Source organism: Pelodiscus sinensis, chromosome 31 (genome assembly GCF_052426305.1).
Source record: "Pelodiscus sinensis isolate ZL-2025 chromosome 31, ASM5242630v1, whole genome shotgun sequence".
Classification (NCBI taxonomy): Eukaryota; Metazoa; Chordata; order Testudines; family Trionychidae; genus Pelodiscus; species Pelodiscus sinensis.
In genome coordinates this window covers 17,271,971-17,296,170 of record NC_143082.1, presented here as the reverse complement: position 1 = coordinate 17,296,170, position 24,200 = coordinate 17,271,971, and the positions used below count along the sequence as shown (strand labels likewise).

At 51.1% G+C, this 24,200-nt stretch overlaps 1 protein-coding gene across 1 annotated transcript; it reads right to left on the bottom strand.

Annotated features, from left to right (window-relative positions):
* Window positions 1-2,581: 2,581 nt before the first annotated feature.
* On the bottom strand, window positions 2,582-21,407 carry KRT8 (keratin 8). The gene is made up of 9 exons (XM_006118888.5): window positions 20,974-21,407; window positions 17,194-17,402; window positions 15,787-15,847; window positions 15,602-15,697; window positions 14,709-14,873; window positions 8,851-8,976; window positions 7,223-7,443; window positions 5,633-5,688; window positions 2,582-4,337 (listed from the first exon to the last, which is right to left on the bottom strand). Exons 1-9 carry the CDS (start codon window positions 21,310-21,312, stop codon window positions 4,147-4,149), a joined length of 1,464 nt encoding a protein of 487 aa, XP_006118950.1. The 5' UTR covers window positions 21,313-21,407; the 3' UTR covers window positions 2,582-4,146.
* Between the last annotated feature and the right edge of the window lie 2,793 nt (window positions 21,408-24,200).

Genomic DNA, 24,200 nt, shown 5'->3' with positions numbered 1-24,200 from the left:
ATGTCCCTCACAATGACACCTGCACCTTCCTGCTGCCTCCCCCTTCCCTTACTGCCCTTTCCCTCTTCCTCCCTGGTGCCCACCCTCTTATCACCCTCTGCCCCATTTCTCCTTATGCCCCTCTGTGCCCTCACATGTGATGTGATCCATCCCCTGCCTTCCTCATGCCCACCCCTCCTTTCAACCCCTCTTCTCCTGACACCCAATGCTCCCCTCTCCCTCCCTCTTACCCCCATTGTCCTTCCCCTCTCCTCTCCCAGCATCACCCCTCCCTCTCCCCCCACTGTCACCTTCCCTCCCCTCCCTCCTCCTGCCCTTTTCCTCATTGTCTCTTGGCCCCCTGGCATTTGACTCTCCTCCACCCTGCCCCTTGGCACCTTCCCCTCTCTACTCCTGCCCTGCCCCCCCCCCCCAGCACAAGCCCCTTCGTCTCCTTAGCCCCACCTCCCTTAGTTCTTCCCTGCCCCCTCTCTCACCTTCTGCCTTGCAGTTTGCAGGGCAGAAGCCTGTGGTCCGACCCCAGAAGCCCCTGCAACTCCTGCCCCAGCTGTGCCCAGAGCAGGACCACTTGCCAGGACTGGAGCGGAGGCCGTGAGGCTGCCCTGGCTGGCATGTGCTTCGCATGCCTGCCACTTGACTCCAACTGGAGCCGGGGCTGTCTGCGAGGACCCAGACTGCAGCTCTAAAAAGAGTTCCACAGAGGCCTCAGCTCCAGTCCCAGCACCTGCCAAGCCTGAGCACACCCTGCAGCACCCCATGTGGGCTCTGCACAGCTCCTGCTGGGACTCCGAGGTGGCCCAAAGGGGTCACCGGACCAGGAGCCCGTGCAGCAGAGGCAATCCGGTTCAGAGAGGGAGGGTCTGTATGCCATTGGAAGCCGGTCCAGATGCCCTACATGCCCTGCTGGCAGTAGGGGGAGGAGACAGGGCTTTCCAGGACATTTCACTACTTGATGGGGCACCATGACAGAGTATTTAAATTCAAGACAGTCCTGGAAAAATCGGGACATCTGGTCAGCATACCTCTAGGAACTAGGCAGGTGACAGCTGCTGTAGGGGGAAGAGGGGCTGCTGGGGGAGGGGTAAGGCGTTCACAGCCATAGTTCATGCTGCTTGCACACTATTTGACAGCCTCTGCTAACACTGTGAGAGACACACAGGTGATGCTCTGTCTCAGTTCTCCTCTCACCCCTCCAGCCCCCCCTGCCGCTATCAGATAATGGGACTGGAGGAGTGGATAGAGGGGAGAAATAGGGTTCAGGAGCTTAGGGTGCCCCACTTTATGTAGGAGCTGTTAATGATTTAAGGAGGAAAAGTATTCTTTTAACAACATAATTCTTTTGGGCTGTGTCTACATTGGCATGATTTTGCGCAAAAACATGCTGCCTGCCTACACTGGTCGGGAGTTCTTGCGCAAGAACACTGACGTTCTAATGTGTGAAATCAGTGCTTCTTGCGCAAGAACTTTGATGCTCCTGCTCAGGAATAAGCCCTCTTGCGCAACTGATCTTGCGCAAGAGGCCAGTGTAGACAGGCAACATGAATTTCTTGCGCAAGAAAGCCCGATGGCTAACATGGCCATCGGAGCTTTCTTGTGCAAGAGAGCGTCTACACTGGCACGGATGCTTTTGCGCAAAAGCACATGCCAGTGTAGACGCTCTCTTGCACAAATACTTTAACGCAAAAACTCTTAGGCTGTGTCTAGTTAGGCTGTGTCTAGACTGGCCAGTTTTTCCGGAAAATCAGCCGCTTTTCCGGAAAAACTTGCCAGCTGTCTACACTGGCTGCTTGAATTTCCGCAAAAGCACTGACTTCCTACTGTAAGAAATCAGTGCTTCTTGCAGAAATACTATGCTGCTCCCGTCTTTTTTGCACAAAACTTTTGCGCAAAAGGGCCAGTGTAGACAGCTCAGTTTTGTTTTCACGATCGGGGCTTTTTTGCAGAAAAGCGCGTCTAGATTGGCACGGACGCTTTTCCGCAAAAAGTGCTTTTGCCGAAAAGCATCCATGCCAATCTAGATGCTCTTTTCCAAAAATGCTTTTAACGGAAAACTTTTCTGTTAAAAGCATTTCCAGAAAATCATGCCAGTCTAGACGTAGCCTTGCGTTAAAAGTATTTGTGCAAAATCTTGCCAATGTAGACATAGCCTTGGAGTTTTGTAGATAACTGAAAATGTGATCAATAACTTTTCTAACAAAAATTGTGTTGTTTTACTAATTAATACATGGTACATTTAAAACTGGAAGAACTTTTGCATGGATCTTGTTTGTTTGGCTTTTCAATTAAAACTTAACACAAATCCCTTCTAGAATTTGGGAAGAGGTATTTGAAACCATTAGGCGATTGTTCTGGCTCTTCGGAAGGATCCTATTGACTCTCAAGCATTACCTAGTGCTTGCTGCTTGGGTGTATTGGAGGATGAAAACCTTATTTGCAAATAGGGCTTCTGGAATCATAAATTGTTTAGTGCCCCCTGCAGGCAGGCAAAAGGACAACAAGGACTGAGTCCATGTCACCAGGGGAACAAAATGCAGCCATCTCTCAGCAACAGTTAGCACCAGAAACAAGATAGACACCACAATTATTAGTAACAGCTTTATTGAGAGAACTGAAAAGGCAAAGCCCTCCAGGGCAGGGTAATGAAAGCAGAAGGGCCCAACTGAACATTGTACTGCAGAAGGAGGCAAGAAGCTGCTTACAGTCAACACCCCCCACTGCACACAAGGAGCGGGGGAGGAGGAAGAGAAAGGAAGAATCACACCATCAGAAAGATTTGCTCCCAGTTGTGCTGACAAAGCATAAATTGGTGCTGCCAAGGCTAGAGAGAAGCTGTTATTGCTGACCCACTGGGAACAGGATCAACAACTTCCCACACCAGTTGCCTCCCCTAGGTGCTGATGGGGAGACAGACATTGTTTTCCTCCCTACCAGCCACCCAGGGAGGAGCGCTTCTTTCAGGGCAATGCAAAGAGCCACAAAGCAGTGGATTGAGGGTAAAAAGGGCCTAGTGGCATCTAACCATAAGACAGTGGGTTACACCCTCCTCATTATTTGGTCCATGCCTCCCCTCCCCCTGGAACCAAGGCTGGGAACAGGACTGCAGTCAGGATGCTGGGACCAGAATCCAGGGGCTGGAACTGCAGCAAGGAGCAAGGCTGAGAGACAATGGCCAAGGCCAGAGTCAGAATGGGATATGATAGGGCAAGGTGGCGCTCATTCCAGTCTCCTGTGAGGGCTGTCCCAGGACCAGATACACACACTCCCCGAACACTTCTCTGCACCCCCCAGGGGCACTCCCCAACATTTGGGGACCACTGCCATGAGAGATCGGTCAAGACCCCATTTTACAACAATCTGAGTACCCAGAGGTGTTTGGAGACTGAGGGAATTGGTCTGGGACCAATAGGCCCGCCAAAAGGGAGGGGCAAAGGGAGCAACTACCCCCCAGGGCCTGAGGATTCCAAAGGGCCTGGGGGGTCCTGGCTGCTACCATAGCAGCAGCCAGAGCCTTAGGTCCTTTCAATCGCTGCCAGGGGACAGTGCTCTCTGGGCGGCGCTGAGGGCTAGCTGCTCCAGCCTCACCCCTTCTGCCTAAGGCCCCGCCACTTCTGGGGCATGCTGCCAGTCCCCACATACGGCCCAGGGGCCTGATGATAGCCCAGCCCTGGGCAATGAGGCTAGCAGCATGTCCCAGTGCTATCACAATGCCACATTGGCATTCTGGCAGCCGCCCACGTGGGCTGACCCACAGGGTGCATGTGTGACCCCTCAACAGCTCTGGACAACACCAGTTGAAATACTTGGTCCAGTCCTGATCCAGTCCACAAAGCTGAGTTGGTGCTGGATGGAACAGCAAAGGACAAAGGGGTGGGAACCTGGCCACTGGGACTCTGATGGGTGGATTCTCAGCTCTTCCTCCTCATGCCTGAAGAAGGGAAGAGGCAGGCAGAGGAAGCCATGGGGGCCTTGGACGGCTCATCTATTTATTAGCACAAGAGAATTTGCAAACACTGCTAGGTTTGGGGTGGGGGATCCTGAGTTTCTGCCCTTGTCCCAGTCTCCCCCAGCATCCTAGTAGCTCTGCTGATTAGGAAAGACTCATCTCTTAAGGCACATATAAGCTATGGAGGCTCATCCAGTGGCCACTCAGTTGGACAGGATGTCTGAAGTCTCCGACACCAGCCTCCCATCCCTGGTCTCTATTTTCTTGATCACCACGGTCTTTGACTTGCTGACAGCAGCACTCTCCAGCGTGGGGGAATTCATGGAGTAGCCGCTGCTTGAATAGGAGCTGTTGTATCCTCCCCCATAGCTACTATATGCACTGCCAAGCCCACCTGCAGGAGAGGAGCAAGACAGAGGACCACTAAGACCATGCAGGACATGACTCCCAGCTGAGGGCAATGCTAACTGCATGAATGGCTCAACCCACAGCCTGGGGGCTTGCAAGGCAATCAAGCATGGGTGACCTGTGGGGGTGCATGTAGGACCACTCCAAGGAGGGAGGGCCAGCCAGCATGGGGGCTAGCAAGCCAGAGGGCCGGCAGCAGCATGGGGAAGGCGCAGGCTAAGTGGCTCTAGCTTAGGGGGCTCGGCTCTCCCTCTGTGTTGCTTCCACTTCTGGGGAATGCCGAGGCCATCTCCTTATCCCCAGGAGTGATGTGGCCAAAGAACAATGCCACACGAGTTGGAGCCACCTATCCTGCACCTTCTCTGCTGTCACTGCTGGTGAGCGCAGGGAGGTGGCAGCGTGGCCTCATGGCACAGCCCCACTAGCCCCCTGGGCCCTGGGAAGAGGTGAGACAGGGAGGGGCAGAGCAAGGGCAGAGTAGGCAGGGCTTGGAGCACAAGGGGTTGTCTCATCTCTTCCTGGGTGTGGGTGGGGAGACACATGACAGCGCCCGCTCCTTCCCTTCTCACCAGTTGCCTCTGCAGCCAAGGATTGAGCGCTAAGGACCTTGGAAGGCTACAGAACTTGATCTCTGCTACCGAACCTGGCTCAGACCTATGGCTGCGTCAGCAGTGTACCTCTGTACTTTAGAACCAAGGCAGGGAGGGAATGGGAAAGTCTAGACCTTGGGCTATGTGGTGGCACCTCGGTCAGCAGGATGGAGTGAGGACCACACGTGGTCCTGACTCACTAACCAGATCCCCTAAAGGATGGAGAAAGTATGGGCAGGACTGGTCAGCCTCTAATTGACACCCCATTACAAAAGCAGAAAGGATGTCATTACACATCATCTAACCCTTTAATTCCTTCCCTCATTTCTCAGACTCCCATTGCTGAAGAGACAAATCACTCTCCAAAGCATCTGGTTCAGTGCAGGTAAGACTGTGCGCTCACAGGGCATGTGGGAAAGGTGGATCAGACCCAGCTCTGCAAGGTACTGAGCACCCTCAGCTCCTACTCAAGTTAGAGCACGAGGGCCCTAAGTGAGTTGTAAGGGGCCAATTTCTCCTCCCCGGCCCATGTGTCTAGTCCGTAGTTGTGTGGATCTGCTCACATGTGTCAAACTCTCTCCGAGTAGCAGCACCCACCCTCACCATAGGGGGGACTCTGCTCCAGTTCGAAGTGCTACCCTCCTGCCTCACATGACCAGACCCCACCCAAAACTAAATGAAATGCATTTACCCGAATAACTGCTCTTCGTGGTCTGAATACTCATCTTTTGCATTCCAGAGTCCAGCCTGCCAAACAAAAGTGCATGACATGAGTTAGCCAGAGGCGGCCCGTGAGTTTAGGCTGACTCGGCCGTCACCTAGGGCGCCGCCTTCAACGGGGTGCCCGGGGTACCCAATGATGATGACACGCCAACGTCATACCGTTAAGGGCCGTGCAGGCGGGGGCGCCGTTCTGCCTGGGGTGCCAGCTGCTGCAGCCCGCCTCGGGCCACCCCTGGAGTTAGCAACGCACAAAGTACTGAATGGAGTTGGGGCACAGAGAAGGACAAAACCAGCACTGCATGGTATGTGGAAGCCACTGCCAACATGGCATCAGAACAGTTCATGTGTGTGTCACAAACCCAATATTGCTAACAGCAGCGATAGCTCCATCGAAAAAGGCCTGTTATTTTTTAAGTAGCAGTTCCATCCCAGCTCCCCTGGGAACTTCTGTGCATCTGTAGCCTGCCGGAAAGTGACACGAGTGAAGCCTTAGATGAAGAGGACTTATTACAAATATTGTTGTCCTTGCCTTCTAGATTAGCCACTGACCCAGCTGAGGCCAACCAGTGAGCCTGTAGCGAAGGCAGGACTAGACCCCACCTATGTTAAATGCTACATAAGGGGGTCTCAAGCATGGGGCTGAGACCAGAGTCCCCTTGTTATATAGCTATGTGGGATTGGGGGCAGTATCTTAGTATGGAAATGGAGGTCCCCGCATGAAACGGGTTTGAGAATCCCCACACTGGGCAGCACTGCCCCTCCTGCATCTCAGGTATCTGAGTCTGTGAATCAATTACAGATTAAGTATCAGAGGGGTAGCCGTGTTAGTCTGAATCTGCAAAAGCGACGAGGAGTCCTGTGGCACCTTATAGACTAACTGAAGTGTAGGAGCATAAGCTTTCGTGGGCAAAGACCCACTTCGTCGGATGGATGTAGTGGAAATTTCGTCAGATGCATGTAGTGGAAGTTTCCTGCCTCTGGAAATTTCCACTACATGCATCTGACGAAGTGGGTCTTTGCCCACGAAAGCTTATGCTCCTACACTTCAGTTAGTCTATAAGGTGCCACAGGACTCCTCGTCGCAATTACAGATTATTCACAGGAGTCTCGCTGAAAAACAGATATGACGAGAAGCTGTAGTAATGGGGGAGGTACCATGTAAGCTCCTTAAGGTGCCCGCAGCCCCTCCTAGGCTCCACGTATTCAAACTGGTTACACCCAGAGCAAACCTGAGTCACATTTCCAAACAACCCGTTTAAACGGGGGCCCATACGTTGAGGGCCATCAATCCAGTTTGCACTCAGAATGCTGAGAGCCCAACTGCGGGTGACCTTTGGCAAGCTGGCACTAAAAGGGGCACAAGGGTCAGAATGTACGGGGTTAATCTATAGACCTTGCTCAAAGACATGCAGCACACTGGAGATAAGTTCCAGCAATGGGCCGGTCTGTCGTGTCCCCGCATCCCAGCCCTCCACTCCTGCTCTCTTATTGAGCCTCCCACTGGATAGAAGGAGAAACCATCCAATCATGGCACACAATGCCTGCTTCCCACACCCACCTGCTTTCCTCTCCTTCCAGCAGCTTCCTGTAGGTGGCAATCTCGATATCTAGGGCCAGCTTGACAGTCATCAACTCCTGGTACTCCCGCAGCTGGCGAGCCATGTCCTGCTTGGCCCTTTGCAGGGCAGCCTCCAGCTCAGCCAGCTTGGCCTTGGCATCTTTGACAGCCATCTCGCCACGCTCCTCCGCTTCAGCAATAGCTGCCTCCAAGCTGGCCCGCTAGAGAGGAAAAAAAAAAGATAGTTTCCACTGAGAACCGGAGCCTTCTCAGAGCAGTAGAGGGAAGCTCACAGGAGAGATCTGCTGGGGCATTTACAAGTCATTTTTGCACCCATACTGCTGCACCAAAGCCACCCCCCCCCCCATGTACTCGCATTGCACCCAGGCAAAGCAGGGGCTTGCAACTGGTCAGTTTCCTTCCATTTCAAACTAGTATAAGCAATGTGCATCCACACACTGCTTTGCAGATAGTTTGCACCCCATGGAACATATAGAACAGCCTATTCAGATTTTGCTTTCTCCCACCATACAGGCTTCTCCACAGAGCACTGGGGAACAGGGAAGTGAAAACCTCTCTGGAAGAAACCGAAGCAGGCTCCTGTCTACACCAGGGCTGCAAGCATAATGCCTTCCCAACACATGCCCCTGATCCTGTTTCTAAGCACTGTTCCATTCTTCAGTGCAGGCTGAAGTTAGTGTGCAGTTTGGGACTGGTGAGGTGCTTCACTGCTAGTCTTGAGAGCTGTGAAAGAAACTAGGTTGAGAGAGAAAGTGACTACCCAGGCAGAGAGCTCACAGAGACAAGAGCTGGGGAGATCACAACCAGATCAACAGCCTGGGTAAACAGACAGCTGTGGTGCTCCACTGATTACATTGGCTGGAGAACTGGCCCAGAGACTGAAAATTAGCTAGGAGCCCAAACTAAAGGGCTGTGTCTAGACGGGCCAGTTTTTCCGGAAAATCAGCCTCTTTTCTGGAAAAACTTGCCAGCTGTTTACACTGGCCGCTTGAATTTCTGCAAGAACACTGACTTCCTACTGTAAGAAATCAGCGCTTCTTGCGGAAATACTATTCTGCTCCCGTTCGGGCAAAAGTCCCTTTCACGCAAAGCTTTTCCACAAAAGGGCCAGTGTAGACAGCTCAGATTTGTTTTCTGCAAAAAAGCCCCGATTGCAAAAATGGTGATCGGGGCTTTTTTGCGGAAAAGCGCGTCTAGATTGGCACGGATGCTTTTCCGCAAAAAGTGCTTTTGCGAAAAGCGTCCTGCCAATCTAGACGCTCTGTTCCGAAAATGCTTTTAACAGAAAACTTTTCCGTTAAAAGCATTTCCATAATATCATGCCAATCTAGACACAGCCCAGTTGAATAGCCCAAGGGTTTGGCACAGCTGAGACCATGGGGAATTCCCTGTCTACACTAGAGAATGGGGCTGTCTTGCACCACAGCTGCAGTTGCAAACCGAGCTCTACTAGGTGGACTGAGAGGGACCTATGGCCTGGCAAGCTGAGTGTGGTAAAAGGGAACCTTTTCCCCAGGTCACCAGGGCAGGTACCATGCCCCCAAATAACTGCAGAAGGAGGAACCAAGAGGCTGGTGCAACCTCGGAGAAGTCAGCACTTTTCTGACCTGGCCTTTCAGAGCATCGATCTCTGACTGTAGCCGGTGGATCATCCTGTTGAGCTCATTGATCTCAGTCTTGGTGTTGCGAAGGTCATCTCCATGCTTCCCCGCCACTTCTTTGATCTCCTCATACTGCACGGGAAGGAGAGACAAGGAACTGAGTACATTGCAATGTGTACAGTGCCATCAGTTGTCCCCCTTTCATGTCTGCAGGATCCAGGCCAGGATTTAGGGCAGTGTCAAGCAAGATATGGCCCGCTGAGCCTCCAGATCTGGCCCACAGCCGCCCCACCAGGACCCTCTGGCATGGAGCAGCCAGTAACTTCAAAGCAGCTCCACACCAGTTAGGGGTGAGGGGAAAAGTTCACATGCAGCCCCTGCCTCACAGCAAAATCTCTCAGCTATTTTGAGCAGCCTGTCCTGCAGGGGTCCTGCAGCCTGTCCTGCAGGGGTCCTGCAGGGGTGCTGGCTGGGAGCCACCCAGGTAAGCACCGCCTAGGCAGTGCCTGCCTCTGATACCTCAGCCTCTCTCTTCCCTCGACTCCCTGACACAGGCCACTACCCCCTCCTGCCCCAAGTCATAACCCAAACCCGTTGCACCCCCATTCCCAGGTCACAACTCCCTCCCAGACCCTCAACCCCCTTCCACACCCTCCCCCAGGCCAAAATCTTCTCCTGTACCCTTGACCCCTCCCAGAGTCCATACCATTGCCTGCACCTCAGTCCCTTACCCCAAGCTCCCTTCTGTACAAAACCTCGGTCTCAGACCCCGCACTCCCTCCATAGAAAAGTGTGGCCCTTGACCACTTACCAAAATTTTGGAGTGGCCCCTTATCAAAAATTATTGCCCACCCCTGATTTAGGAAGATCCTGTGTGGGGAGAGATGCTGGCCGAGGCTGGGAGCTAGAGAGACAAACAGGGTTTCTGTGTCCAGCAGCCTCAATAAAAAAATCCTCTTTATAACCATTACAGCTGATTCCTGGCTCTTTACCACCAGGAGTCTTGGTGTCCTGTCACAACACTGCTCTGGAAGGCTTTATTTTTTGTAGCTTTAATCAGCCATGCAAATTTGCCAAGAAAATTCATGAGACTGCAAATGGCGAGACTGGTGGCATTTCACTTCCCCTTCAGTCAAATCCTTCTCCCCTAGAGGAAGTAGGATTTTGCAAGACCGGAAAATATTCCATATGTTGGGGAGGGAAGCCAGAATGACAGCCACTTAATATTGCTGTTTAGACAGCCTCGTGCATGCTGCTATGCAAATTTCAGGTCAGCTCTGCAGCGAAGGGTGTCATCCTGGGGTGGAGGAACTAGTGTGGAATTACTCTGTGCAAATGTAACACCAACAGATGGAACTGAACCTGGGACCTCTAGAGCTTAATGCCTAAGCCTCTACTGCATGAGCTAAAAGCTCTTAACTAAGGCAGAGGAGCAAACTCATCCTCTCTCTGTAAGTTGACTAGATGGGACAGTGCACCACACCCAGCAGGTCTGTGGGTTACACAAAGTAGGGATGTTAAATTGCATGTAATCAACTGAATAGTTAATGGAATTTTCATCAACTGCTCTACTAGTTGATAAAGGGGGAAAGTGCAGAGCCGCCACGGGGTTAGCTCCCAGTCCCTGGAGCTAACCCTGCAGCAACTCTGCCTTTAAAGTGTATTAAGAGCTGCCTTGAAAGGCAGAGGTGCAGTAGAGGGGACCGGGCGCACCTGTGCAGAGGAGCAGCGTCTGGAGGGGATCAGACGGGAGTCAGGAATCAGCTGAATCCCAGCTTGTGCCGGGTCCCCCATTACACCTCTACCTCTCCCTGCCCCTCAAAATGGTGCTGGGGGGAACCGGCTTTTAAGCCAACTCCCCACAGCCCCAGCTCCTCCTCACCCCCACAGCCTTTCTTTGATAGCATATGCTTATCGGGTACTTGACTAGTCACTTAGATCCCTAACACAAAGTCAAAAAGCGTACACTGCCAAACCCCTGCAGTATTAGAGGCAGCTGCTCGGGGTGGAACAGCACAGGTCCTGCAGGTCGGGCGGTGTGAGCAGGAGCTCAGTACAGAACTGGCAGTGGGGTGCTTCTGGGCGGGACTGGAATGATGCTTGACCTGCAGGGGAGCCCAAGGCTGGACTGCCAGAGGGTGTGGCAAGTACCAATGGTGTGTGGCAAGCACTCGCCGTTCCTGCTTGCACAAAACTCGGCCTTAGGAGTGAGACTTCCACCTAGGGCAATCAAAGAGAAGGGAAGCATGGTCCAATGGGCAGGGCACAGTTCCCAACTTGTCAGTCAGCCTATCTGTGCTTCATTTCCCCATGTGTGAAAAAGGGATGACAACCCGCCTGGCCTCCCCAGCATGTGGGGAGTACACACATGCTGAAGCTTGGGAAATACTCTTCTATTATAATTGGAGGTGAGGAGGAGCATAATTAGTACTCCTGCAATGAGGAGTAACAGTAGTTCGAATTAGGAGCTTTAGTTCGAACTGCCTAGCCCGTGCTGCGTGTAGCCACGGGCAGGGAGTTTGAACTACCGGGCATTTAAAAATGGCGGCGCCCGGGAACATGCAAAGTTTGCAAGTTTGAATGACTACATTAGCCACCTAGTTTGAATGACTACATTAGCCACCTAGTTTGAATGACTACATTAGCCACCTAGTTCGAACTAGGGTGGCTAGTGTAGACATATCCTTATATACCCAAGGAAATCCAGGCTTTCATGTCAATGTGTATTGGATTCTAGCAACTGTTTATTTAAGTCCCATCTTCTTGCCAGGACAAATTTGTTTCTCACAAGCCACTTTCTAGTCCATCATTCAGTCTGTTTTAAAATATTCCTAGTGATGGAGCTTCCCTTGGGAGAACATAAGAACAGCCATACTGGGTCAGACCAAAGGCCCATCTAGCCCAATATCCTGTCTGCTGACAGTGGCTAATGTCAGATGCCCCAGAGGAAGTGAACACAACAGGGAATCATCAAGTAATCCCTCTCCTGTCACCCATTCCCAGCCTCTGACAGAGGCTAGGGACACCATTCCTACCCATCCTAATTGATGCACTTAACCTCCATGAATTTATCTAGTTCTTTCTTGAACCCAGTAAATGTCCTGGTCTTCACAACCTCCTCTGGCAAGGAGTTCCGTAGGCGGACCATGCGCTCTGTGAAGAAGAACTTCCTTTTGTTTGTTTTAAACCTGCTACCTATTAATTTCAGTTGGTGACCCCTAGTTCTTACGTTATGGGAACAAGTAAATAACTTTTCCTTGTTCACTTTTTCCACACCAGTCATGATTTTATAGACCTCTATCATATCCCCCCTTAGCCTCCTCTTTTTCTAAGCTGAAAAGTCCCAAGTCTTTTTAATCTCTCTTCATATCAGGCCCGTTCCAAGCCCCTAATCATTTTTGTTGCCCTTTTCTGAAACTTTTCCAATGCCAATATATTGATATGTGGCGACGATATCTGTATGCAGTATTCAAGATGTAGGTATGCCATAGTTTTATAAGGAAGCAGTAAGATGTTCTCTGTCTTATTCTGTATCTTTTTTTTTTAAATTATTCCTAACATTCTAGTTGCTTTTTTGACTGCCACTGCACATTGATTGGATGTTTTCAGAGAACTATCCACAATGACTCCAAGATCTTTCCCTTGAGTAGTTATAGCTAAATTAGTCCCCATCATATTGTATGTATAGTTGGGATTATCAGGGCTCGACAAATTCTGGAAAACCCTACTCGCCAGACAAAAAAGGGACTCACCTCCCTTCCCCCGAAAAAGTAGGGTTTTTTTATAGCATAAATTCCTAATAAGAACAAGAACAGTAATTACTAATAAAAAACAGGACTGTATAGCACTTTAAAGACTACACAGTCCTATTTTTTTGTTGCAGCTGCACCAGACTAACACGGCTACATTTCTACCACTAATTACTAATAAGTTATTATTAAATATCACCCAAGTTATTAATAAATATCTCATAAACCTCTATCTTTTTTCTCTGCTGCCATGTCTCCTCCCCTTGCTCCATCAGCTCCCTTTCTGCCTGCTGCCCCCCAACCCCTCACCCTCCCCTGCTGTCCTGACTCCTGCCCTTCTCACTGCCCTCAGCCTTCCTGAGACCTGCCCCCCTCCACCAGCCCTTATCTCCCCCCTGTGCCCACTCCTCCAGTAGCCCTACTCTGATCATGTGAGCTACCCCTCCTCATCCCCTCTCCTAACACTTCCCTCTACACACCTGCCCTGCCTCTTTCCTCTGGTGCTGGTCCCTCCCCCACAGGTGTCTGCCCTTCTGCTTCACCCCCAGAATCCCCTGGCACTGCACCCTCCTGGTGCCCCCCCTTCCCTCACTGCCCCTGCCCCCTTTGCTCTCTTTTTCCCTGATGCCCACCCCCTCACCACCCTCTGCCCCCATTCCCCTCATGCTCCTGTGCCCTCACACATGACTTGCTCCATCCCTGCCTTCCTCATGCCCACCCCTTCTTTCTAGCCTTCTCCCAGCTCCTCCCCTGCTCCCCTTTAGCCCCCAGTGCCCTTACTCTCTCCTCTCCCAGCATCACCCTGTCTCCCCTGCCACTGACACCTCACCTCCTGCCCTTTACCTCATTGTCTGCACTTGGCCCCCTGGCATTTGTGTCTCCTGCACTCCTGTCCCTTGGTGCCTTCCCCTTTCTTCTTCTTCTCCTCCTGACCTGCTCCCCTCCCTTCCCCTGAGCACAAGCCCCTTCCTCATATTTTTCTCCTCCCCTCCCCACAGTCCAGTCCAGTCCAGCCCAGCCCCGTCCCCTCTAAGTTTTTTGCTGCCCCAAGCAAAATATTTTTGACCGCCCCCCCCTTTTTTGTTGTCTTTTACACGTTTGCATTATGCAATGGGGTTTTTTTTGTTTGTTTTCATTTTTGTCCCAGCATTTTAGCCCTATAAATAGCAAATAGCATTTTCATTTGTTTTTTTCCATAAAGGCAAAGGCGCTTCAAGTGAAATCCTTCTTTCATTCGCTGCTGGATCACAGCAGCCTTTTGCCTGCCCTGTCCAGCCCCTCCCTATGGACAGGCACCCCTCACTCCTGACCCACAGGGGAAACAGGGTGCGGGGACAGCACAGAGCCAGAGGGGTACAGGGAACAGTGGAGGGAGGTTAAAGGGGTGGTGCGGGGAATGGGAGGCATAGAGCCAGAGGGACGCAGGGTGCGGTGGGGGCATAGGGAATGGGACGTGGGGAACAGGAGGGGCAGAGGGATTGGGGTCCAGGGGCAGTGCAGGGAATGGGCAGCATAGAACTGGGGGGGCAGGAGAAGAGATGGCTGAAGAGCCAGGAGCTTAAGAGTGGATGTTCTTGCTGGACCACAGAGGGGAACACAGGTGCAGTTGCTGTGAACTGTGACATGAGCCACTAGAGGGATACCGTGAGTCCGGTTGTATTTTAGAATTACACATGCATATGCAACTCCTGCTAAGCAGAGGATGCTTCACACAGACCCATCAACAGAGTGGGGGGCAGCAATCCTGGGTCCTGGTGATTCAAAAGGGCCCAGGGCTCTCACCATGTGCTGTTGCCGCAGCAGCAGTAAATACCCAACAGAGCACTGCAGGGGTGGGGCACACTGCAGTCCAGAGTAAGGATGTTTAATACCAGTTAATTTACTAGTTGAGTAGTCGATGGAATTTCCATACAAAGCCAGGGGAGCCGACAGTAGTCCAAGGCTGTCGGCTCCCCTGGCTTTGCATGTTCAACTCACGAGCTGGGAGGAATGGAACAGGTGCCACCCAACAGACATTCCCATGGGCAATACCACACACCCTGACCTGCCCTCATCAAGGACAGCCAGCACACTCAGAGACGAGACTGCAGCTCCAAGGAAAGACCGGCACCTCACCTTGATTTTATACATGTTCTCGGCTTCTGCCCGGCTCTTGTTGGCAACCTCCTCATACTGCGCTCTGACCTCTGCGATGATGCCATCCAGGTCCAGCTTGCGGTTGTTGTCAATGGTCAGGACCACAGAGGTGTCATTGATCTGGGACTGCAGCTCACGCAGCTCCTGAATGGGAAGAGCAGAAGAGTTCTTTGTCACTACGGAGCATGGAGAACTTGGAACACCCACTGGAATTCCCAGACCCTGGCCTGGGCTAGGCTTACCGTATTTCATGTTCCCAAATAGGAACCACTGCTAAATGGAGGGGGAGGCAGCATGTCACGAGCAGCAGCACAGAAGTAAGGGTGACAATACCCTACCATGCCACCCTCACTTCTGTGGGTGCTGTCACTTCCTGCAGAGTTGGTAACCCAGCCAGCTGCTGCTGCTGCTGCTGCTTTCCAGCCTCCCAGCTCTGAAGACAGTGCAGAATTAAGGGTGGCAAAACTAAATCATGGACATAGGTTCCTAGTTCTAAAATCCACCAGGACAGGGATCGGAGGACCAATGGTAACCCTAATCCAGACCCACCCAGCCACTGAACCCACTGCAACTGATGTTGCCAGCAGACGGCTGTGATCTCCCACCTTAAAGGCTGGGAGCAGCAGCAGATGATGCAGGGGATATGGCCTGTCTCTCCAGGCATGGGGAGAGTCACCATGCACCCTGGGAGCAAACACCATGCACCCTGGGAGCACCCTGGGAGCCCTTTAAAGATCCCTCACCTCCTGCAGGAAGACATTTGTCTTCATCTTTGCAGAAACTCTGTTTTTCAGTGGGATTCCCCCTCCCAGTCAGGAAGGAATTGAAAGGACCAGTGCTGCAGCATTGAACCAAAGGGGGACATCACCAACCTCATCATACAGATGCCTCAGGAAGTTGATCTCGTCAGTTAGGCTTTCCAGCCGGGACTCCAGCTCCACCTTGTTCATGTAGGCCTCATCCACATCCTATGGGAGCAGAGCACAGACCCTGTAAGAGACACCTGAGCCCTCTCAGCCCAAGCACTCCACTGAATCCAGGAGCAGCACGGACTCACCTTCTTTAGCAGGACAAACTCATTCTCCTTCTCAGTGCGACGGTTGATTTCATCCTCATACCTGTGGGAGGGAGAAACCTGTCAGTTCTGGGGCAGGGCTGGGGCAAGAAGCTAGGAGGTCACTCTGAGGGATGCTACCAAGAAGCAGCAACCATCAGAGGATATAGAGACCCATCTAAGAGATGCCAGGAAGCAGACCCCTTAGCAGGCACCCATCAATGACCTTATAAAGGACAGCATGGGTTTGGGAACCTGTGCTCACTGCCTATTGCAAAGGTGGGGTCGGATTGGGAAGTGGTGTCAAAACATGGAGGCTACGTCTACACTGGCAGCTTCTTGCGCACAAAAAGTCTTCCACGAGAGCATTACGTCTACACTGGCATGTGCTTTTGCCCAGAACGTCTATGGCAGTGTGGATGCTCTCTTGCACAAGAAAGCTCTGATGGCCATTTTAGCCATAGGGGTTTCTTGTGAAAGAATTTCATGTTGCCTGTCTACACTGCCCACTTTTGTGCAAGAGCTCTAGCGCTAGAGGGCTTATTCCTCATGGGGAGAGGAATAACTCTTCTGGAAGAAGCCCTGTTTTCCACCGCTGTACTGTAAATCTACTTGCGCAAGAACACACGTGCAGTGTAGACACCCGGCAAGTTTTTGCGCAAGAACACCTGTTCTTGCGCAAGAAGCCGCCAGTGTAGATGTAGCCAAAGTGATGGAGAAAGAGTCCCAACCATCCCCCATCAAGAGCAGCTGAGAGCCTCCCCAGACTACAAGTCAGGCAGATGTTGATAACCTGCCCAGATCCAAAGAACGCCCTGTAGGAGGCAGTATGCTGGTGACAGATGCGGCCATTGAAAGCCTCCTTGTGCAACACTACCGATTCACACGGGTGAGAGAAGGATCAGGACACAATGGGAGGCTGGTAGGGGATTTCAGGAGCATGAGTGGGAAGAAGTTGTCCGTGGCAGGCTGTAATTATCCCAGTAGGAGATTCCTGCCTCCTACATCCCGCCCCCTTTTGAAGAGCCCAGGAAGCTATTTCCCCCCACACATACACACACAAAGACACATACTCCCCTTTTGCCTCAATTGCACTCATGGGCAGCAGATCTAAGAGGCTGGGGAAGGCAATGCCTTCCCAAACTGCCTGGCTCCACCCACTCTCCACCCCCAGACCCTCACTGCTACAGCCCTGGGCTACAGCCCTGTGTTGCCAGCTTTCCCAGTGCCACAAGTGCTCCAGGGACCGCCCATGCTCAGGAGGAGTGAGTCACCCATGCTTGGGGGGAGCTGTTTTTACATTGGGAGGGCTTGGCTCTTATAAGGGCCAGCCATGGGCAGTAAGGGTGGGGTCTCAGGCAGAAGGGACAGGGCTGGGGCTTGCCTCCCCCAGCTCTAGGTTGCACTCACTTATTCTTGAAGTCCTCCACCAGGCCCTGCATGTTGCCTAGCTCAGACTCCAGCTTCATTTTCTCTTGGCCCAGGCCGTCCAGCTGCCTGCGCAGGTTGCTGATGTAGGCCTCGAACAGGCTGTTGATGTTGCTGCGTGTGGTCTTCTGGCCCTGCAGCAGGTCCCACTTGGTCTCCAGCATCTTATTCTGCTGTTCCAGGAAACGGACCTGAGCGGGCAGGAGAAGAGAGGTTTGTCAATTACATCTGCAGAGCTTAGCAGCCGTGGATGTGGGAGGCAGGAATTTCCTGCCAGGATAATTACAGCCTGCCAGGGATGGTTTCTTTCCACTCATACTCCTGAAATCCCCCACTAGTCTTCCACTGGGGGGGATCCTTCTCTCACCCACATGAATCAGGAATATCTCCACTGAAGTCAATGGTGTTCCCCATGAGTTTTCTGGAATGAATCAGGTGTAAAAGGAAAGTCAAACAGGCCTATAATAACTGATTCTGCTCCCCCTCCACTCATGTAAATCCAAAGTAGCTTCACTGCAAGCACTCAAGTTCCTCTTATATAAGTGACTCTGGACCACAGGGACTGATCCTGCCTTTGTATGTGTGCACTGTGAGATGAGTCCAGGTATCAGAGGGTATGTCTACACTACCCTCCTAGTTCGAACTAGCGGGGTAATGTAGGCATACCGCACTTGCAAATGAAGCCCGGGATTTGAATTTCCCGGGCTTCATTTGCATAAACTGTGCGCCGCCATTTTTAAATCCCTGCTCATTCGAACCCCGTGCCGCACGGCTACACGCGGCACAGACTAGGTAGTTCGGACTAGACTTCCTAGTCCGAACTACTGTTACTCCTCGTGGAATGAGGAGTAACGGTAGTTCGGACTAGGAAGCCTAGTCTGAACTACCTAGTCCGTGCCGCGTGTAGTCACGCGGCACGGGGTTCGAACGAGCAGGGATTTAAAAATGGCGGCGCCCAGTTTATGCAAATGAAGCCCGGGAAATTCAAATCCCGGGCTTCATTTGCAAGTGCGGTATGTCTACATTACCCCGCTAGTTCGAACTAGTGGGGTAGTGTAGACATACCCAGAGGGAGTGATTTTCCCTGGTGAGTCCAATTCTGCTCTCAAAGTAAATCCAGAGTCACTCTCTTAACTTCAGTGGAGTGATTCTGGATCAACACTAGTATAACAGAGGGCAGAATTCAGCCATAAGTAAATAGTGCCTCATTTTTATTTACACCAAGGCCCATTTTTCCTACTCTGGAGGTGTAAAGTAGACTCAGTGTAAGTGAGAAAAAACGCCAATAAAATAAGTGGAGTCACTCTGGATTGACACTGATGGAACTCCCCTTCACAGCAAAGGAGTTTTCCCAGAGCGAGTGTGACAGCTGCCATCTTAGTCAATATAGGAGGGATTGAATCAACAACCTTCAGAGCTAAAAGTGCAAGGAGCTGTGGCTTGACCTAAGAGCCAAAGCAGTCACAACCCATACCTTCTTCGATGGCCATGGAAAAGGGAGCAACTGGTCACAAATGCCCCACAATGGGTTACCCAGGCATTGGACCATAGATCCACAATCCTACTGATGGGCAGAAGGGTCTTTAGCCTTTACTTGCAGACATGGAGCCATTAAAGTCCATGGGAGCTTTGCCAGTGGGAGACTAGGGGTTTAACTAGCCAAAGCATTCAGCCCCCATGGAGAAGTATGGACACCGCTAGAGCCAGAGCATGTGCAAAAAGCTGTCCCGCTTAGCATGAGGCTAAGCAAAGGGCATGATGCAGTCCTGTGGCCAAGGTAGGGGAAATAGGAGAACATCACTGAAGCTGGTAAGAAGAGAAACCATGGCATCAAATTAGTAAGAGGGAGAAGCAGCTGTTGCCATGAAGGATTCTGGATTTCCACCTGTGGACAGGAGTTCTCTGCAATCCTACATGATCTGGACTAGGGGGCACAAGAGGATTGGTAAGAACCTTGAAGCACAGCAGGGACCCTTGGACTCCTGGAAGGGTGGGACAGAGAAAGGCAGTTGGCCCAGCCCTAGATAAGAGAGATGTCAACACAGCCTTTGCTAACAGGCAATAAACCCTGCTTGTTCAAATCCAATCCCCCACAGAACAGTGATGGGTGGAGTGGGGGTTCTGGTTAGACAGTTACAGAGCCATTAGACAAGCATTGCCTCCAGCCAAGTGTGTTCACAACCCTTGCTGAAAAAGGGCAGAAAGAATGCAGCTGCCTCTTTTCCAGGGCACCAGCCTCTGAAGCAAAAGCCCCTGTTAGAGGCGGGGGGGGGGGGGGAAGGGCAACACTCATCCTCTTTAAACTGAACTTCCCACAAACCATGCTAGGCCAGAGAGCAGGAATCTGGAAAGGGACTGGGACCAGTGTGCTATGGCTATGCACTAGGGCTACGTCTAGACTGCAAGCCTCTTTCGAAAAAGAGCATCTAGACTGCAAGCGGAGCTTTCGAAAAAGCGAGCTGCTTTTTCGAAAGAAAGCAGCGAGTGAGTCTGGATGCTCTCTTTCTAAAAAGCCTGTTGGCATTCAAGAATGCCTTTTTTCGAAAGAGCACTTTCGAAAGAAGGCGTTCTTCCTCGTGAAATGAGGTTTACCGCCGTCGAAAGAAAAGCCACGTTCTTTCGATTTAATTTCGAAAGAACGCGGCTGTAGTCTAGACGCAAGTGAAGTTTTTTCGAAAAAAGGCTCCTTTTTTTAAAAAAAAACCTGAGTCTGGACACAGCCTAGGGCCTTGGAAGTAAGGAAGAAGAGAAGGAATCTCAATACAGCCCCTCGGGCCTTTACTGCAGGCAAGGGGTGGTGGGAGCAGAGGGCAGGAAAGCGGATACCTCTTGTTCCAGCCAAGATTGCTGGGGCATGAGGAGGAAAAGAGTCATTTGGTTTCCTCTGGCTCACCCCAACTCCATTACCTCGGGAGTTCCTCCAGCTGTGTTTATTTTAGGCCCCACAATTTTGGGTGCCTCCATTTCTGAAAATCAGGCTCTGGAGTATCCAGAGGTGCTGACCCCTGTAGCTGCCAGTGCCTGGCACCTCTGAAAGCTGGGCACCTAGAATCAGCCCCTCCGCCCCCAGTTGTTAGCTTTTAGACAATGGAGAATCCTATCCTGGCCCTCCCAGTCACACCCTTTAACACCAGTGTTTTGAAAGATGGCACATTTTCCCAGGTACAGGCAACTTCCCCATTAGCTTTCTAGCTGCTCTCCAGTGCCAATGATTTGATGACAGCACAGGTGCCTCTATTGGTAGGTGTCCCAATGGGGAACATTGGCACTCTAGCTCCATACCATTCCCTCACCACCGGGAGAGGGGCATTTTCACTCTGCCAGCTGGTGTCATGACCAAAAACATTTGTAGCTAAGACAAGCAGAGGAAATTTTTCTACACATTCTCATACACCTGTAGGAGGAGCCTTTGGCTTAATAGTGGCTCAGAAGGCTCTGCTCTCCCTTCAGATCTGTTCCGATTTCCCCTTGATTGCAAAGATATTGGCTGGCAGGTCACTGCTCCCTTTATATGCTACCTGGTGGACAGATTACCCAGAGATGTTTACAGCACACACAGCCATACCTCACTTGGGTCACTGTGGGTTGCATGGGGGCATAATTGAGCATGGAATCCGGACTAGCTCCTTCCAGCCTATAAGTGTTACAGCAACTGGGCAAATCTGGTTGACTTTTGCCCATCCCCTAGGAACACACCCACTTCTGTCCCTGCCAACCCAGCTCTGCAGATGCCAGCTTCGCCTCAACAGAGCTAGGACTCACCTTGTCAATGAAGGAGGCAAATTTGTTGTTGAGAGTCTTGATCTGCTCCTTCTCCTGTGTCCGCACATGGTGGATGCTGGGGTCGATCTCCAGGTTAAGGGGTGCCAGCAGGCTCTGGTTGACATTGACAGCAGTGATGCTGCCTCCAGCACCAGCTCCATAGCCCATGGATGGTCCTCGGAAGCTGCCTGCTCCGAATCGGCTCCCACCATAGCTGGAGAAGGACGAGCTGATTTTGGTGCTGCCCACAGGCCCCGCTGTGTAAGAAAGGCTGCTGAAGGAGCGAGGGGCAGTGGAGGAGGTGCTCCTGTAGCTTTTTTTGTTTATGAGAACAGACATTTTGGACAGGCAAGTGGAGGACGACAAGAAACAACACCGGCTGGGCAAGCACAGAAACTGAAGGAAGAGCTCTGGAGGCTGAGAGCAGAATGGGGTGTGTGCAGAGTTATATGCCATGCCATCAGGGGGCGGGGATTTCATACCTAGGGCACCCACTGGCTGCAGGCTGCTGGAGGGGTGTGGCTACAACAGGGCAAGCCAACACCTGTTCCCTCCAGCTCATTAACCCTTTCAAAGCCAGAGAGGGACAATCAGATGCATCAGACTTGTTCCAAAAAGCTTTCAGCATGGTCATTTCCATCTCCTCCCTGTTATGTTTGGAGGAGCACCTGGCAGAAATACCAGAGGGGGGCAGCAGCCTCATGAACTCCCATAGAGAAGGAAATGCAAATATCCAGACAGCTTCTGGTCTGCTACACTGGGGTAAACTCAGAGCTGGCCCTACACATAAGTTGACTAAGCAATCGCTTAGGGCTCCCATTATGGAAAACCACTGGCTTTGCTGGATTTATTACATATTTACACCCCCAGAACTGTGCGCTCCAAAGACACGAGTGAAGGTTTGTTTTATCAGCAGGTGCCCAGAACATAAAAGGATACAGCAGAGGAGAGATAGTCAATAAGGTGTTTTGCAGTGGCAGGTGCCTGAGATAGGGCTGCCGGATGGTTTCAACAAAAATACCGGACACACTTGACATTACATCACAATCTACATTACATCTGATTTAGAAAATACCGGATATTTATATTTTCTCAATTTGTTTCCCAAACAGAAAGCTCAGATACTGGACTGTCCAGTTCAAAACCAGACACCTGGCAACCCTAGCCTGAGATTTGAGAGTCTCTCTCGCATGAGGTTCAGGGCTTCCATGCAGCAGGGAATTTATGTTACCATCCGCTCCCCATCACCACCACTGCAGTTCCTCCAGCGAATGCAATACTGGAAGCATTGGTAGAGACTATACACTCTAGTGTAGACACTGTAGGAAGCACCATGTCACACAGATGTGCTTCACAAACCTACCAGTGGTAGGAACTGTCACAAGCTACAAAAGTGTCCACACATAGATGCAGCATGCATGGCAGACAACACAGGCTGGAAGCTTATGCCCTAATAAATCTGTTAATCTCTAGGGTGCCACAGAATTCCCCATTGTTAATGAAGGATGGAACTGTGCAAGTTCTTATGCATGGCTGGCTTGACAGAGGTGCTGTAGGCCAGTCTTGGGGGTTACTGGCAGATTTGGAGGGGTGTCCTGGACTGGACTGGAAGAACACAGAGGCTACAGCAGGTCAGGGCTAGAGCTGGGTGCGGAAAACTTTTCCAGTCTCATCAGAATTTTTGAGATTTTTGAACATTTTAAATTAACCCAAAGCACATTTTTAGCTCGCAAAATTACTTTTTACCTTGCAAAATAGCAGCAGACCACCAGAATTCTTTGTTTGGACAATGACAAAGTGGGACATTTCAAATATTTTTTCCTCAACATTTTTGAAACCAAGCAATTCCCCGAAATTCTTTTTCCATTCCAAGTTTTTGGTTTGACAAATCTGCATCTTCCAGCAAAAAAACATTTCATTAGAAAACTTCCCACAGGCTACAGTCAGGACTGATAAGCAATGGCAACTGTATGGGGGAAGCTAGGTGACATTTTCCAGCATGCTGCCTGGTTTATGCCTGCAAAGTTGGGCAAATATATCCAAACACATGTAAAATTAAAGGAGTGGGGGCAGGTCGGGTCTGGCCCACAAGCAAGTGCCATATCTGGGGCAAGTTATTGCCATATTTGGGGTTGGGAGGAATTTTCCCTTAGGGCAGATTGGCAGGCACTCTGCGGGTTTTCACTCTCCTCTGCAGCAGGTGTCACCTGCTGGTTTGAACTCAGAGTGGTGGAAGGTCCCTAAAAATGGGGGGGCCACCAGCGCCCACACAATGTCCCTACCACTTGCCTCGGACTGCCCTGCCCCTTGAATCCATGCCCCTGCACTTCCCCTTCCCAAGGCATTTCTAGCACGCTGCCTCTTCTCCCAAAACCCTGCATCCATGCTGCCTGTCCCCTTGAGGCTACCCCTGACATCAACCCTTTCCTGGTCCTCTTCCCATACTGCCTCTTCCCCCCCAGGACCCTGGATCCCCATGTTCCAGAGCCCCTGATCTGAACTAGTGTAAATGGTAGGGTTAATGAAGTGGAGTCTTTAAATCAAGAATTGAGGACTTCAGTAACTCAGCCAGAGGTTATAGGCTTACCACAGGATTAGGTGGGTGAACTTCTCTGGGCAGTGATGTGCAGATGGTCAGACTACATGGTTGGTCCCTTCTGGGCTTAAAGTCCATGAAATCCCAAGATTTCTGGAAGGCACCAGTAATACATAGATTACAAGAACATCCAGGATCAGAACAGTTAATTGTAAATGTGGTGAAATCCCAGCAAATCCAGTGCACAGGATATGTTAGCACAGCAATACTGAGACCCTCAGTGGTCCAGGAGCCAAATTAGTAACCAACAGAACTCAGAAGAGCCACAGGCATGTGGATTCATTGTTTCATTTACCGTAGTCACATTTACACAGTATAAAAAGGCAAATACATGAGATTCTCACAGCAAAATCACGGCGTATTATTTTACCAGCTACAACTGGTTAATAACACAGTAAAAGCATCCTGATTTGTTGTTAACTTTGAGTGGCTAATAATTACAATCACATTGTGTTTTAATAGCATAGGCTGCAAAGAGCTGTGGGAGACACATTAAAGAGCCTCTAGCAGCTCCTGCACCTCAGTGTGAGTATCTCTTGAGTTCTCATGACCAGAGACAGAGCAGCCGTTCAACCACAGAGCCCAAGGAGGAGTCATGCTGGCCAAGTTCTAGCATTGTGTCATGCGAACC

What these genes read in the sequence shown, in the direction of transcription:
- KRT8 (XM_006118888.5), bottom strand. Translation starts at nt 21,312, where the DNA reads ATGTCTGTTCTCATAAACAAAAAAAGCTACAGGAGCACCTCCTCCACT. An exon ending in TTGCCTCCTTCATTGACAAG is followed by an intron (nt 17,403 to 20,973) that starts GTGAGTCCTAGC and finishes CTGCCCGCTCAG; the next exon opens with GTCCGTTTCCTGGAACAGCA. An exon ending in GTGGAGGACTTCAAGAATAA is followed by an intron (nt 15,848 to 17,193) that starts GTGAGTGCAACC and finishes TCCCTCCCACAG; the next exon opens with GTATGAGGATGAAATCAACC.